The sequence below is a fragment of the Saccostrea cucullata genome, unplaced genomic scaffold, assembly GCF_032062105.1.
Source record: "Saccostrea cucullata isolate Sc308-1 unplaced genomic scaffold, CSIRO_AGI_Scuc_v1 ctg333, whole genome shotgun sequence".
NCBI classification, from domain to species: Eukaryota; Metazoa; Mollusca; class Bivalvia; order Ostreida; family Ostreidae; genus Saccostrea; species Saccostrea cuccullata.
In genome coordinates, this window is record NW_026930396.1 from 242,883 (window position 1) to 260,203 (window position 17,321).

General features: G+C 34.0%; 1 protein-coding gene across 1 annotated transcript; it reads left to right on the forward strand.

Annotated features, from left to right (window-relative positions):
- Positions 1-1,735: 1,735 nt before the first annotated feature.
- On the forward strand, positions 1,736-15,876 carry LOC134228409 (lys-63-specific deubiquitinase BRCC36-like). The gene is made up of 7 exons (XM_062710059.1): positions 1,736-1,933; positions 2,222-2,341; positions 6,966-7,053; positions 12,932-13,020; positions 14,146-14,210; positions 15,242-15,417; positions 15,627-15,876. The coding sequence occupies exons 1-7, from the start codon at positions 1,829-1,831 to the stop codon at positions 15,773-15,775; spliced, it is 792 nt and encodes a 263-aa protein (XP_062566043.1). The 5' UTR covers positions 1,736-1,828; the 3' UTR covers positions 15,776-15,876.
- The last annotated feature ends 1,445 nt before the right edge of the window (positions 15,877-17,321 follow it).

Genomic DNA, 17,321 nt, shown 5'->3' on the forward strand with positions numbered 1-17,321 from the left:
TCGCTTTTAATAAACACATTACCGTGTTTTTAAATTTCAAAAACTAATTGAAACTGTCAATACAAAACTGTTGTACAAAAGTGAAAATTATAATTATTATCATCTCAATCGGATGTTTAATATTATTTAATTTCATCTTAATTGTAAAATACTATATTTATTTTCATTTTGAAATCTTATATTTAATAAATTTGATGTAGTTAACAGGCGCGGATCCAGAATTTTTTTTGGGGGGAGGGGGGTTCCACTCAAGTCTATAAAAAATCCAACCCAGAAATATTTCTTGAGAAGTAAAAAAAAAATAAATAAATAAAAAAAAATAAATGAATTTAAAAAAATATTAAAAAAAAAAAAAAAAAACAAACAAACAAACAAAAAAACGGAAATATTCATTTCCCAAAAATGAAAAACTTGAAACCTAATTCGTTGGCGCGGGGGAGGGGGGGGGTGTGACATTTAAAATTTCATACCAGTGACTTTTCATAAAAATTTCGCTTAGATCAGTGTTTTCGAGGAGGAATCAGCGTTTTCTTTGCGGGGGGGGGTTTGTTTAAGTCTGTAAAACGTCAGATATTTCGGACTATGTCACTACATATCTATATGTAAACAATTTACAAGCATATATTGAATCTCACATACATAGTATATATGCAAGTTCATACAGATGTGTGCCAAAAGTGAAGGTAATTTTTTTTTTCTATATATTTCACTGAAAACTACATATTGTAACATCACTGGTATAACAACATTTCTTGACAGATTTTATCACAAATTTCTTGATAATCCAAGAAATTGTTGTAGCTGATAAAAACATTTTTTATCTGATCAGCATTGATATTTTAAAAATATTGTAATTTAACTGCGACATGAATTTTTAAGTCACATACTTTATTCAAAATATGATGTCAACAGATTGAAACTGCCTTATCACTCATTTCATATTTCGCTCTGCATAACGTTTTCGAAACTGCAATTCTTTATCGTAAACAGGTTTTGATTACAATTTTTAAGTGTGCCACAAAATAAAACTATTTCAAATGTTGACATTTGAAAGAAATTCAAATAAGATCACATGACTGAATCAGCAAGATGGTAGATCACCGTTGACGTCCGAGGTTATGTGCGAGGTACGAGTCATCCGAGGAACTCCGAGTGTACTTACAAAGAATTCAATATATAGTCAACATTGAACTTGAATTTTAGAACTGACGTGAACTATCTTTTTAAACTGGACAAAAAAGGACTATTTGCCTATGATTTGAAAAAAAAGTTGTTTTCAATGGAATATATAGGGGGGGGGGGGTGCTAGAGCAAAATGAAATTATCTTCACTTTTGGCACTCAACTGTACTTCTATAATTAATTCATGTAATTAATCATGATCGATACTGTACATCTGATAATCAGATAATTGATGTTACGTACAGAAATATTTAAGCAAAAATAGAATTCTCAGAAATACACAATTAATACTCAGGAAGAAGACAAGATTGATGATAGCATCGTGAACAAAGAATAAATTAATGTGCGCTAATTTTTTAAGTTCAGCTTCGATTACAAACGTAAATATATTTTCGATATATTTAATTGAGAGGGTAGTGGATTAATCCAGAGACATATAAAACCATTTTATATGTCTCTGATTAATTCTACGTAATTTTGTGAACGTTCTGACAGGCTAGTCGTCGGAGATTTACGGAAACAACCGAACATCTCGTTGAACGAGAACTTTGTGAACTCTTCTGTGTGGAGGTGAGATTTTCTGTCACCGAGATTTCCGGTCTGTCGGTGCGAGGGCTGTCTGGGCGCAGATTGTTTTATAGATCAGAATGGTTGTAGAGTGTGTGCACTTGGAGGCCGATGCCTATATGGTGTGTTTAACACATGCATTATCGACAGAAAGAGAAGAAGTAATGGGATTACTCATAGGGGAGGTAATATTACTAAATGGCGCAGTGACCCAGTTTCTCTCTCAGCTGATCAGCTGGAAGCCGGTCAAGCGTGGAAAATATATACATTAATTAAGAAGAAAAGCGCCTAAACTCATACTGTTTAAGCAAAATACTTTACATATAAATTTCTTTAAGTATGCCATTTGACATATCAAGCTTCTCGTTGTTTAATTTAAGAAGGCAAACAGGTATCATGTTAAAACATGAAGAAAGACATGCATGTTTCATGTTATTAAAGCTTTTTTCTGTAGGCCTAATGCATTCTTTTAGGTTGATGAAAATCGTGCCCTACACATATACTCTGTTATCATGTTAAGGAGATCTGACAAACAACCGGACAGAGTGGAAATCTCCCCGGAGCAACTCTCGGACGCCTCCAGCAAAGCAGAGGTAATTCTTATCTTTCAGAATAATCAAGACAGTTCATTCTTTGGTAAAAAGAGGGTCATTAGGAGATATGTAATTTGGTGTTTATCCGAGAATTCTTATGAGAGGTAATACTGCAGGGCTCTCGATTCTCTAAAATTGGGGCCGTTCAACGGCCCCGTTCCCAATGCAAAAAAGGTACCTTTTTTCCCAAAAGAAAGGTGTAAATTTCCCAATTTCCATCCAGAGTAAAATATTAATTAAAAAATAAAAGTCCATCAAACCTAATCGCAAAAAAAAACCGCAAACAAAACACATTTGCAAATGAAAGTGAAACTGTACTACTATTTTATTTGTTCGCGCCAAATGCATTCGTAAACTGGTTCGGGGAACCAGGTTATTGTTTTTACAAAAATGTACAACTATAGTGCAGAGTATCTTGTTAATTTAGACAAAAACCAGCATTTTGGTTTCAAAAATAGACATTTCATTTAAATATTAGTAAGCTGCACCTAGAAACATACCCGCGCTTCATTTTCAGTCTGCTGTAGGTAAGCAGAGTTGCCCATGTGATCGAGGAAATTCGGGACTATGTGACTAGCGACTGTCACGCAGTAAGACATATAACCGCAATATCAACACTCAAAGATAGTAATGACAAAGCTAAATATGTGCTTTCATAAATAGCCTACGTACCCATGTTTGTTCTTTTTAACTGTTTATTCAAACCAGAGTTAGCATTGATAATAAAATGCAATGAATTTGTGTTGTCCAACTTTTCCCAAAATGACGATAATTTTCCCAATTTGAACGGCCCCGGCCCCAGTCCCAAAAAGTGGTGTGAGAGCCCTGTACTGTTGCTATAGCAGTATAGTTGATTATAGAATAATCTGTCTGTGTAATAGGACAGGCTGTCATCAACTTTAAGGTCGATGCATGAATGAAATCATATCAGTTTTAAATTTAAGTTTGCCAATTTATATAACAAGCTAACAATCCATCCACCATCACTCTCAATCTATGCAAAAGACATCGGACTTGACCAGTGTGCAGTGCCTCTGGTTCGATGCAACATTTTTTATGGAATGTCTGCATGACTCTCAGTCTTGAAGGCAGTGTCTGGTTTTGAGCTTTACTTTTTTGACGCAGAGTCATTAAAAGGTTTGGAAAATATTACACAAATCCAAGTACGATGGACCGTCTACATTTGAATACTTTGCTAGAGAAGAATAAAATATCAATTATAATATTACATGTACTAGTACATGTTTAATAATTAAGTTGTCCTTGGTTCCGCATTTTCACATGTTTTTCTTTTTTACATAAGTATTTCTTGGTCTTACAAAAAATGGGTTTGGCCTTTTGTGTTCATTCATTACAACAGACCTGATGTTCTATGTTATCCAAAAACTTCTGCATACTAGACAGCACTCAGTTAACTAGATCCACATTAAGCCACCTTCCTGGCCTTAATCCTGGAAGTCTGGAACCTTTCACTGTGCCAGAGTGATTCTCTCAGCTTACCGGTAGTCTACAGTCAATGGACAAAAGTATTTGTCATTTTCAAAATGGCGTCTTAGTTTATGTTCACAACAGGTGTTTTAAACGGGAAGATTTGTATACTTAAAATTGAAGTTACTTACCTAATATTTGGTCAGATTTCCTTTCATACGGATTACTTCTTTAATCCGGTCTGGAATGGATGCGTAGAGGCTGTGGACGTATTCCAAGGGGATATTTTCCCCCACTTGTCTAATTGCTTTAAACAGCTGAACATGACTTTCAATAGTTGCAGACATGCCTTTAAGCTCTGTTTTGATCTTCAACCAATTTTTTCAATCACATTTAAATCTGGAGACTGAGCTGGCCAATCTGTGCAGTAAATATTATTTTCGGTCATGTAGTTTTTCACTACAAGAGCCCTATGTACGGGGGCATTATTGTCTTGGAAAACATAGTCTTTGTTCGGAAAATGTCTGGCAATTAGAGGCCATGAATTATTGTCAACTATTTCCAAGTTGAGAGCATTTATATTACCTTCGACAGATACAATAGTTCCCATACCATCAAAACACATGCATCCCCAGATCATAAGTGTTACCCTCCTTTTCGATGGCAGACAAATCAAATGGGGACTGTTCGCTTCGGCGTCCTTTCTCCATACATATACGTGGTTATCTGTCCTGATAACAATCTGACTCTCATTGCAAAATGTATATTTTTTCCATTCTTTATCACTTTTCCAGTTTTTTCGTTCTCGACACCATTTTAACCGCTTTTTTCTGTTCACACGTCAAACCACCATAGTTTTCCTTGCACGTTTCCTTTTGTACCCTTCTTCACATAATTTTCTAAATACTGTTTTTTCACTAAATTGTCTTCCTCTTCCTTCATTCAGTTTGTTAAATCTGTCAAAGTGTCCCTTCTGTTTGCCTTAGCGAGACGACTCAACTTCGTCTTGTCCCGAGTTGTAATCAAAAGTCAACGGCCAGATCTTGGCAAGTTTTCTACATTACCCAGTCTGTCAAATTTATTTAAAATACTCATGATTGTTGACCTTGGTATACCAAACATTCTCACCAATACTGCTTTATTTGGAGTGTGGTTTGCAGATTTTATGAGCATTTCTTTTACCTCAGTGCTCAACTTGACTGATTTTCGCTCCATGTTTTCATGTGATGTTTTCAAGTGTTTACAGACAAATAAATGACAAAATGACGTCACAAAATCATAATTTCTCCAGTCTCTTTATTGAAAGTTTCATTCTATTTCGTTTGTTCAATAAATAGCGCGAGTGAAAAATAGTCAAGAAATACATCGCGATTAATCCAACGCCAATAAAAATGACAAATACTTTTGTCCATTGACTATATGTATCATATAAGGCACAGGTCATACCAGCATTTTTGACATTCGAACCTGTCTCTGTAACAAAGTAAAGATACTGCATGCATGCATGACTGCTATTTACATGTACCAGGCAGCTGCTTTAAATACACCGTCAGAAACTTGTCTGCAGCTAAGCTTCTCATCCAGGAATGACCAGTTCTCTATTATTGTTCTGGTCAGCTCAGCTATGTTGCAAGGACTTATGGGTAGATAAGACGTACTGGTAAAAATCATAAAAATCGGGAAATTCAAAGGTACAAATGTAAAACTGAGATTGTTACAGGTATGGGAAAAAAAACATAGCAACATGGAATATCAGTAAATACTGTATTCATCCAAATAAACACCTGGGCACTTTGAAATATATAAAAAAAGGCTACAAATCTAACAGGGGAAGGTGGGGAAGGGTAAATTTAAAACACACTGAATATTTACAGTAAAACTCAGTTATAATGAAGTCACTGGGACCTATGAAATTACTTCGTTGTATCCATAATTCTTTATATCCATATAAGGAATTCGTTAAATTTGTATAGCTGGGGATCCAAAATAAATTTGTTATATCCATGAATTCGCAATATCCGTGTTCGTACTAAGCGAGTTTTACTGTTTTAGTTATCAAAGCACCACAGTATTTAAGTTTACTTTATCATTAGGAGTTATACCTTTTTCATTCTGAAAAATGGATTTTTTTCTTTTATTACATTGTACTTCTAACTTATTGTATCAGGACACAGAGTTATATTGTCTGTCAGTATCATGATATGTATTGTATTGTGAAGTCATCCATTGTAAAGTCCAGCCTAATCCTGTGTTATTGTAAGTCTAGCCTAATCCTGTGTTATTGTAAGTCTATAATCCTAAGTCTAGCCTAATCCTGTGTTATTGTAAGTCTAGCCTAATCCTGTGTTATTGTAAGTCTAGCCTAATCCTGTGTTATTGTAAGTCTAACCTAATCCTGTGTTATTGTAAGTCTAGCCTAATCCTGTGTTATTGTAAGTCTAGCCTAATCCTGTGTTATTGTAAGTCTAACCTAATCCTGTGTTATTGTAAGTCTAACCTAATCCTGTGATATTGTAAGTCTAGCCTAATCCTGTTTTATTGTAAGTCTAACCTAATCCTGTGTTATTGTAAGTTCAGCCTAATCCAGTGTTATTGTAAGTCCAGCCTAATCCAGTGTTATTGTAAGTCTAGCCTAATCCTGTGTTATTGTAAGTCTAGCCTAATCCTGTGTTATTGTAAGTCTAGCCTAATCCTGTGTTATTGTAAGTCTAGCCTAATCCTGTGCTATTGTAAATCTAGCCTAATCCTGTGCTATTGTAAGTGTAGCCTAATCCTGTGCTATTGTAAGTCTAGCCTAATCCAGTGTTATTGTAAGTCCAGCCTAATCCAGTGTTATTGTAAGTCTAGCCTAATCCTGTGTTATTGTAAGTCTAGCCTAATCCTGTGTTATTGTAAGTCTAGCCTAATCCTGTGTTATTGTAAGTCTAGCCTAATCCTGTGTTATTGTAAGTCCAGCTTAATCTTGTGTTATTGTAAGTCTAACCTAATCCTGTGTTAGTGTAAGTCTAACCTAATCCTGTGTTATTGTAAGTCTAGCCTAATCCTGTGTTATTGTAAGTCTAACCTAATCCTGTGTTATTGTAAGTCTAACCTAATCCTGTGTTATTGTAAGTCTAACCTAATCCTGTGTTATTGTAAGTCTAACCTAATCCTGTGTTATTGTAAGTCTAGTCTAATCTTGTGTTATTGTTAACAGAGACTAGCCCAGCAGTACAGCAAGCCTTTGAGAGTTTTAGGGTGGTACCATTCTCATCCCCACATCACTGTCTGGCCATCACATGTTGGTAAGCACTGATACTCAGCATAACATGAAAAATAAAAATCCAGAAATGCTCTTCTCATCTTGAAACATAGTAATAATAATAATAACTAGATGAGATCTCGTTGCGAGCAACGAGTAGGTCTTCCGTTCGATTTTTGATAAGGTTATAAAAACTTTAAATGAAAAAAAGTGTTCAGATCAATTATTCAAAATACGTGAGAACACATTTAAGAGTGAAATATATCAATTTCAAACAACTTCCGGTCTTATAATTCACTTCCGCTATGACCGGAAGTACTTTAAATGACCTTTAACTCCTTTCTGAGTGTGAAGGAGTCATCCCTGATAATTTCGAGGAAAAATGCTCTTTTTTTGGACTACTTCCGGTTTGGAAAAATAACTTCCGGTGGACATAATATTACTCGAGACACTCTATTTGCCTCCATAAGAAACATTTAAAAAAGAAAAAATTAAATTTTGCATATTTTTAAACTACTTCCGGTGGACGACGGACGCGACGGCAACAAAAACCATATAGCCTTCTCAAATCTAGGAGTCATAATCTATCATCCCTGAAATTTTCAGGACTTAATCTCCAACCGTTTTTGAGAACACTCTCGGACAAAATGACACTTTAAAAACAGAAAAACAGCCATATCTCGCGACCGGAAGTGACGACGGCAAAAAAGAAAAAAGCGCATGAATTTCAAATAGTTTCCTATCATTGCTGATAGTTTCATGAAAAACTGTCGAGGCGTTCTCGAGAAATCGTCTGCACAAAATCGGTAAGAAAAAAATAATAATAACTAGATACTATCTCGTTGCGAGCAACGAAAGGTCTTCCGTCCGATTCAGGAAAAAAATCCTCGTAAAATCGAGCTGAAATGTGATTCATAATTTTGGTTTTTCAATTCGCATCTCCTAGCGACAGGAAGTATTGACGACGAACAAAAGGTTGTGTCCTGGCTAGTATCTATTACGATCTATAATCCCTGAAAGTTTCACATTGATATCTTTTACCGTTCTTGAGATTAACCACAGACAAAATGTCATTTTAAAATCAGGAAATGTCCCATAACTTGGCACCAGAAAGGAATTTTCAAAAAATCGCTCAGATAGATCAAGTTCATGTTACGACACATCTTTTCTGAAAATTTCATGTAATTCCATCCAGTAGTCTTCGAGAAATCGCGTGCACAAAATTTTGGAAAAAAAATAATAAAAAGAATAATAACTAGAAACGATCTCGTTGCGAGCAACGAGAGGTCTTCCGTCCGATTCTGATTAAAAAAAAACCCAGTAAAATCGAGCTGAAAATGTAATTTGAAAAATTCGTACAGATGGGTGATTGAACCAGGGTTACCAGCAAATATTTCCAACGCGCTTACCTTTACTATAATGGGACCACTCTTCTAAATTTATTTGTAAATATTTCTGCAACAGTATATCTGTCTTGAAATTGTGAAAGGCTGGTTACTATTCATAATTTCGCGCCAAACAGCACGTATAAATCTTCACGCCTTTTCTTTGGAAAGTTCTATTAAAAAGGTGTGATAGCTTCAATCAAATTAAAATAAGAACGTTCTTATAGCTTAAATTGAGTTTTAAAAGTCATTTAATACGTTCAATGTAAGAGACATAAAACATATCGTTTATACGCAAGTAATACGAAAGCAGTGGAATATGGCTATGATTCTTTAACATATTTCAATTTCCCAATCAGTTACACATTCATTAAAAAACTGAAACTGAAAAACGTGCCTCATCCAACGACGGTCAAGAATTAAGATACCATTTATGTTCATTAACTTGAATTAGATCTATTAGAAAATAAATGTTTACATAAACTTCTTCAAACGATCTTTTGAAAAAATGGTTCACTTATTTAGTTTGCATGGGAAAACAGTGGCCGCATTTTATACTCACTGTATATATTGTTTCTTGATAAACTTATGCTTACATGTATATTAATCGTGATTCAAGATCTGATGTTCCATGATGCAAAACAAAAGGTTGTAGATAAAGTATTTCATTTGTAAATGTAGTCTCGTCTTTTTCTACCTTGAGAACCAGATAAAACTACTTTGAGAAGACCTCGCATTAAAACTTTAAAACTAACAGAATTGCAACGTAACTACGACGTGTCAATCAAAGTACTCTTTTACATTTCATTTATCCTTATGTTAGTTTCATTCAACCAAACGCTCAGCTGACTCCATAACCCCCTACGCGCTAAATGTCGGAGTTGACAGAGACAGACGCCATTTTGGATATGCTTCGAATTTTCAAATGTTAATATCTAGAGTTTGGATTTATCAATTTATAAAAAAATTATATATTGAGCCTAATTAGAAGGGTTTCTATTAAACATATTAAAATAATTCAAAAATATTGAAAATCAAAAAAGTTAGAAAATTCAACTTTTTAAATTTTCATCTGGACACCACAGGAAGTACTGACGACGAACGAAAGGTCGCGTCCTGGATAGAGAATATCACGATCTATAATCCCTGAAAGTTTCACATTAATATCTTTTACCGTTCTTGAGATTAACGACGGACAAAATGTCAATTTAAATTCAGGAAAAGGTCCGTAACTTGGCACCGGAAGCGAATTTCCAAAAAATCTCTCGGATAAGATAACTTCAGACCACAACACATTGTTTCTGAGAATTTCGTGAAAATCCATCCAGTAGTCTTCGAGAAATCCCGTGCACAAAATTAGATGGTCAGAAAAATAATAATAATAAGAAACAATAGAATCGCTATAAGGTCTTCCGTGAAGACGGAAGACCTTAATAAGAAACAGTAGAATAACTATAAGGTCTTCCGTGAAGACGGAAGACCTTAATTACAGATTGTCACATAGGTTCACGTCAGAAAATGGCTGACGCAAAATAATTCCTGAATTTTCCTCTTTAACTCGAGCAATCCTGCATTAGACAGAGCTGATGTTTGTTATGAGATGATAAACCATGTGTAAACTTTCTTAGTTCAGCGGAATCATGGACATTTTCAGCGTTATGAATGTTTTGTTTACTGTAGCGGTGAGGGCATCGCGCAGCTATTGGAGCGGATCTAAAGATTTATGACTGAATAAAAAAGATGGAAATAAAGTTTGATTTCTTCTGTATTATTTAATGACATTATTCATTAGCAAGTAATAGATATATACAAGAAAACGCGAAATGCTAATAAATGCAGCTGAAAATCTTTATTTTCTCAAGATAAAAAAAATTAAATTAAATAATTATAAATTCTACATACAAAACATAGGAAGAATGAATGATGGCAAGTTATCAGATGACATCAGGGGAACTGATTTTTATGAATGAAACTTTTAAAACGTTACTTGTACGTTGTAGATGTTACATCTGTGAAGTCTACCTGTCTGCGCGCTTCCGGGAGGGGGGGGGGTCTTGAATATAGACTTGTAAATTACCATTATTTTGTAAAAAGAATTAAGCCTTATCATTGTCTTTACTTTAAGAAGAGTGTCTTGTTATGTAAATGTCAAGGTCAGTTTATGTAGAATGTAAAAATTAAAGCCGAATTTGGCATTCATTTCAATATGTGACAAAGGTGGGGGATACGCCTTTTACAGTTCACAAAAAAGATATGGGGGGGATAAGATGAACACATATAATATTTTCAATATACACACTTTATTTACTAAAATCTCGTCCCAATTGAACCAGGGAAGTTTTTCTACACGTCCTTTCGCCATCGCATCAAAGACTTTACCTGCACACTTGTGTATTGCACAATGGGTTTTCCCCTCGCGAAGTCTATTTATGAGAAAATGAAATGAATATTTTTTAGTGTTTAAGGAAACGTTGAACCTACGTTTGCGAAAGTTCTCAGATATTCAAAGATATTTAATTCCTTCTTAATCAATTCAAGAAACTGTTTATACGTAAAATCATCAAAAAGGGGCTTTAACTTTCACCATGAATATCACAGAAAAAAGAAGAAAGAAAGTCAAAGAAATGTTCAAAATCGAGTTTTAATTCCCTTTTCTGTGACGACCGGAAGTATTGACGACGGAAAAAATGTTAATGGACAAATCTTCAAGTCATGATCTATGATATCTGACACAGTTAACTTTCATATCTTAAGCTGTTCTGGAGAAATGGACCGGACAAAGGTCATTTCCAAAATGTGGTCAATACGAAAATAGTAAGAACACTAGATGAGATCTCGTTGCGAGCAACGAGTAGGTCTTCCGTACGATTTTTCGATAAGATGAGATATGATTTTGACTTAAATTTTTGTTTAAACATTATGATATCAAAATTTCTTTTATGTGATTTAATTATTTTGATTTATATAACATTAAAAAAAAGCTATAAATGCAAAAGTTGAATGGTTGTCTATTGTTTAGAATACGATTCTAAACATCTTTTATTCAGTACTCCTTATAAAAATAGTTCTCCCTTTAGAGGTTTAAAGAATGGAAAGATTAAGTATTTTGACCTCTTATGGCTCCTTATTTTGTAACCTATGATCATAATTTTACAACATATTGTTGCAAATTGTTAAGATAAACATTTTTGCTTCTGTAATTTATAACAAAATATTGTTCATTAAAGAGATATCACTAAAGGACTTTTTGCCCTTCTGAAACCCTAATTTGAGGGATCAGCCCCTTTTTCTTGGTATTATATGAATGCTCTTTACATTATGCACAACTTTTCTTCAATATGTTTTAACAAATTATAAACAGGTAAAAAGATATGAAATAAAATGTGTCAACCTTTGTGAGATGTTTCTGAGACGTTTTTTGGGCCCCACCGATCTCCGGTGCCTTTTATGCTAGAAAAGTTTGCAACTCATATGCAACTTACCAGGACAAGCTGACCCTCTAAAAATCAGTAAATCGTCCATATCTCACGACCGGAAGTGACGACGTACATATAAAATATTTCCAATAAGGTTCAGATCACTGTCTATCAGATCTGAAAGTTTCATGAAAATCGACCGAGCCGTTTCCGAGAACTCGCGTGCACAAAAATCGGTAAGAAAAAAAATAATAATAATAGGGAAAAAGAAACCGAACGAAAACAATAAGGTCTTCCGTTGGAAACGGAAGACCTTAATAATAATGCTTTATTTAGAGAAGGTAACCCGATTAGTACAAGGTACTATTCTTCCCTGGCGCCTTCTAAATTCAAACAACATTTTATATAAAATGATACAATCAAAGATAAAACATGTAAAGTTCGTTAATGCATGAGTAGTTAAATGTAATGTACAGCTAATGAATAAAGACTCAAAATAAAGAAGTCAATAATAATTGTTCAGGAGACGTTTTAAAACAATAGTAATAATCATACATCATGTACAAGGGATATATATAGAAACATTTATTTACAGACGTTTAATGGCTAATTATAATTTTTTCTACATTTCGTCTAAAAATAGCTAAAGATGGTGACAATTTTACATGTAATGGTCGGTTATTCCATAAATTTACACCTGAATATTGAACAGAATTTGTAAATAAAATTGTTCGATGTTTTGGTAAACGAAGATTATAATTTAATTCTGAACGTAAGGAATAGGAATCATGGCTATGAAAAACAAAAAGGTCCTGAAGATATTCAGGGCTCATACCATAAAAAGTTTTGTACAACAAAATATACTTATGTAGCGTGACTAATTCAAACACAGTTAGCCATCCCAGTTTTTCAAACAATGGTTTTGGCATGTAGTACTGCAAGAAGATTTTAAAATATGCTATAATACCGATATGTTTATGAAACATGACTAACAAAAAATAGTAAAAAATAAAATGATCATTTACAAATTTTTTTCACACTTGTACATTGTTATTGATACAGCTATTTGATTTTTGTTTCTATTTTGATACGTCTGTACCATTTAAGTGTATACTTGTAGATGTGAGAACTCAGGCCATGTATCAGATGATGGACGAAGGATTTGTTGGTCTTATATTCTCTGTCTTCAATGAAGACAAAGCTACAAAGGTTAGTCATACAAGGGAGATGAGGCTCTACTATATGAGTTTATAGCTATAGTCAAATAGGGATGGGTATCACCAAAAATTTCGTATCGCGATATATCACGATTTTTCCACACAATATCATGATAATATCATGATATTTCTAAGAGGAGTTTTTACAATGATTTTATAAAAAAAAGTCATTATTTTTCTAAATAGTATGCTAGAAAAACAAAATTTTACTTTCGTAAAATTTTTAAGTCTATAAAATCAATTATGTTTGGACGGAAAGATGCAATTCTTTTCACTTTTTACAACATTTATTATACTTTCTGTAATTCTAATTTGAAAGATTGAACAAGTAAATGAATAATTTCTGGACTTTATAATATGTACCTAAAGACCGGTATTTTCGCACATCCCTATAGTCAAACTTCATTATCTGGAGCTTGATGGTATCTGAAAAAAGAGATTTCCAAGGGTTTCAAATGTTTACGTAAAAATACATTAAGAAAAAGTTGTTGTGACCTCCAACTTACTGTGACTTATCATCAGTGTTTATAATACAAAAGATCAATTATATACATTGCATCATCTTTAACAATGATTTTTCTCCTATTTTGACTTGGTAAAATACTTAAATCATTGGCTTCCCCAGCAAATTTAAATTCCACATCATTTTAATAAGAGTTTTTATTAGCTAATGAAAGTGGCTAGCAGAGGTCTCTTCATAATAATGTATATCTGTATAACGATCTAGTTCACCACTTTCACAACACCTGATTTCAGCAAGTTAGGTATTTGGTATTCATTAGTGAGATAATTTTTTTTGTATAAATAAATATCTTTAGAATACATTTCAGTGAGCTGATCTTCTCACATAATCATACAAAAATAAAGTTCTCATGAACATGATGAATATAAATGATTTGAAAAATTTTACTCGACTGAAATAAATTGACTTCAAAAAGTTATAGATGATACATAGATGATACATCTTTAGTTTTCCATAGGGGTGATGATAGATGGGGGATGAGTTATTTAACAGTTTTAAACAGATTTAATGTCAAAGCAGGTCCAAATATATGAATGATATTGTATTATAATGGTGATGTATTCGTAAATAATTTCAGTGCTGTCATTTTTACAGAGCTACAGACATCAGCTGACTTGTTTCCAGTCCGTAAATCAGGCCAGGGAAGGCTACCCTCCACAGTGAGTTTGATTTCAACCTCCAGTTTAATTTCTAGTTTCAATGCAATGTAAAATATTTGACTGAAAAAATCTCAAACGGAAGAGAGAAAAGAAGGCGGGGGGTCTTTTTTTTTTTTAGCTCACCTGAGCAAGTGAGCTTTTCTGATCACATTTTGTCGTCCGTCTGTTAACTTTTCACATTTTTGACTTCCTCTCAAGAACCACTGGTCCAATTTTAACCAAACTTGGTACAAAGCATCCTTATGTGAAGGGGAGTTTAAATTGGTAAAATGAAGGGCCAAGACCCCTCACAAGGGGAGATAATCTAGAAGAGACAAAAATAGGGTGGGGTCATTAAAAAAAATCTTCCTATCAAGAACCACTAGGCCAGAAAAGCTGAAACTTATGTGGAAGCATCCTGGGGTAGAGTAGATTCGCAATTGTTCAAATCATGACCCCAGGGGGTGGGCAGGGCCACAATAGGGAGTCATAATTTTAAATAGAAATATATAGGAAACAATTTTAAAAATCTTCTTCTCAAGAGCCACTGGGCCAGAAAAGCTGAAACTTACATTGAAGCATCCTGGGGTAGTGTAGATTCTTATTTGTTCACATCATGACCCCTGCGGATTGGGCGGGGCCACAATAGGGAATCAAAGTTTTACATAGAAATACAGTATCTTCGTCTCAAGAACCACTGCACCAGAAAAGCTGAAACTTATTTAGAAGTATCCTTGGGTAGTGTAAATTCTAAATTGTTCAAATCGTGACCCCCAAGGGTTGGGCAGGGCGACAATAGGGAATCAAAGTTTTATATAGAAATATATAGGAAAAAACTTTTAAAATCTTCTTCTCAAGAGCCACTGGACCAGAAACGCTGAAACTTATGGGGAAGCATCCTGGGGTAGTGTAGATTTTAATTTGTAAAAATTGTGACTCGGGGGGGGGGGGGGGGGGGGGTGTAGGGTGAGGCCACAGTAGGTATTACAAGGGGGAAGATTCAGAAACAATGGATTAATAATATTTTACTTGTGTCATTCCTGAAATTGTAGGTATGCAAGAGTTGAAGTCCCTCTCCACATTGTCCCCAGCTCTGGTCTGGGTAAAGCCTGTCTGGAATCTCTCATAGAACTCCCCAAGATTCTTTGTCAAGAGGAGGAAGAAGCTTACAAAAAGGCTGAGGCCGACCAGGACCTAGATCTGATCAGCAAACTCAAAAACTCCTCAGGTCAGTAAAATATACAGCAAACCAGGACCTAGATCTCATCAGCAAACTCAAAAAATCCTCGATACATCCTCAATAAAATACTTAGATGTTGCATGAATTTGATCCTGTAAATTTAATTTCTGGTAGTTAAATGGAGTTGTCTCTCTTTGTCCTGTTACGGTTAAAAAATTCTGACAAAATTAAAAAAAAAAGATTTTTTTCTCTTGCAGTTTTTACAAAATCACTGTGCCATATCATGGAAGTAATGCATGGACCATTAATACAGTCTTTAGAAAGTCGCTTAGAGCAGAACAACGCAAAGATCGCCGAGTTAGAAAAGAGAGAAGCGGAAATCCAAAGACTCCTTGATAGCAGCTAGTTATTTTACAATTGTTGTTTAAAGTTATTTGTTTGTTATACATGTGAGATATATAATGCCCGTGTTTCTTGTAAATAATAAAATGTATGTTACGAGACCTATTACATTTTTATTCATAAAATATGCAAATATTTTTAACATGTATATGTTCAGCCACGAGTATTTGGAATTGAACAAGAACTATACTTCTCATATGTAATATCCGAAGTGTATGGTTCTGTATAATATAAATTCCTAATAGTACTATCCGAGTAATACCAGAAGCTATAGCATTGAGATCAATAAAGATAATCGGAAACCCACGGTCGGTTTACCTACAGTAAGAGAAGCGACACAGACGATGGGTTTCCAACGATGCCATGTTAAAGATGAGGAATGGAAACAACTTTGTTTTTATAATTCCAAGTCTGGCCGTCCGGATGAACAATTTTAGTATCGGTGCCTAGTGATAGTGAATCTAATAACTCGTTGATCTGAATAGTCAGGGGCATAACTTAAACAAGTTATTTTCAAAAATAACTCAAATGAGTTATTTTTTTGTCTCAATGAGTTACTTCTCTTTGCTATGACCTACTTTTTTCCAACCTTAATAACTCAAACACGTTATTTTTCCAAAATAGCTTCAATAAATAAATAACTTGTTTAAGTTATTTTGTGTCATTTCTCCCTAACTTCACACCCCGTGCACCAAAGGATTTTGCTCGTGCACCAAGACAAAAACAAATGTTTGACTAAATATAAACATTGCTCAATGCAGAAAAAGTGTTCAAAGTCTTGGGAAAAGTGGGGAATTTTTTTTATTAATGATTAAAATTGGACATATACACCATGTGGACCACAAAATAAGGAGTAAAATGCTGTTTATCTCCACCTCCTCACCAATTCTCCATTGGAGTCGGTGAACTCCATCTAGCATTACATAATGGAATCCCAAAATGCAATGCAAAATGGCAGGAAACATTAAATTTTCAAGAAATCAATGTCCAAGTAGGATATAAAAATAACTTATTTAAGTTATTTTTAAAAAAAAAATTTGTGAGTGAAATAATGTAAAATAACTCATTTGAGTTATTTTTGAAAATAACTTGTTTGAGTTATGCCCCTGACTGATACTGAAAACACTAGTTTTATCTCATTAAAACTTTCTTTGATTTTGCTGTTAAAGTAATCTGCCCTTAGCTACATTTATGACACAAACTTTTTAAACGTACATTGATCGATAATGCTTATTTCAAAAAAAAAAATTTTAGACAAAGATAAGGTAATTGAATATACTATTTAAATGTACTTTACCATGTAAGTAAAAAGCAGCAATACCTGTTCACTTGCTAATAATACTTTTTTTTTTTTTTGGAAAGTATGACAGATGCTTTTTTCATGTTGATATAAATGAAATAGATAAACTAAAATTGCAGGCCCGTAGGAAGCAACATCAGTTGGGGGAGGGGGGGGCAGCCATACGTACACCTTTTTTTATATTTTCCAAATCTCCTATAAATGTTCATTAATCGTTAGTGTTTCTTTAGTTATAAATTTTGTTCAAAGT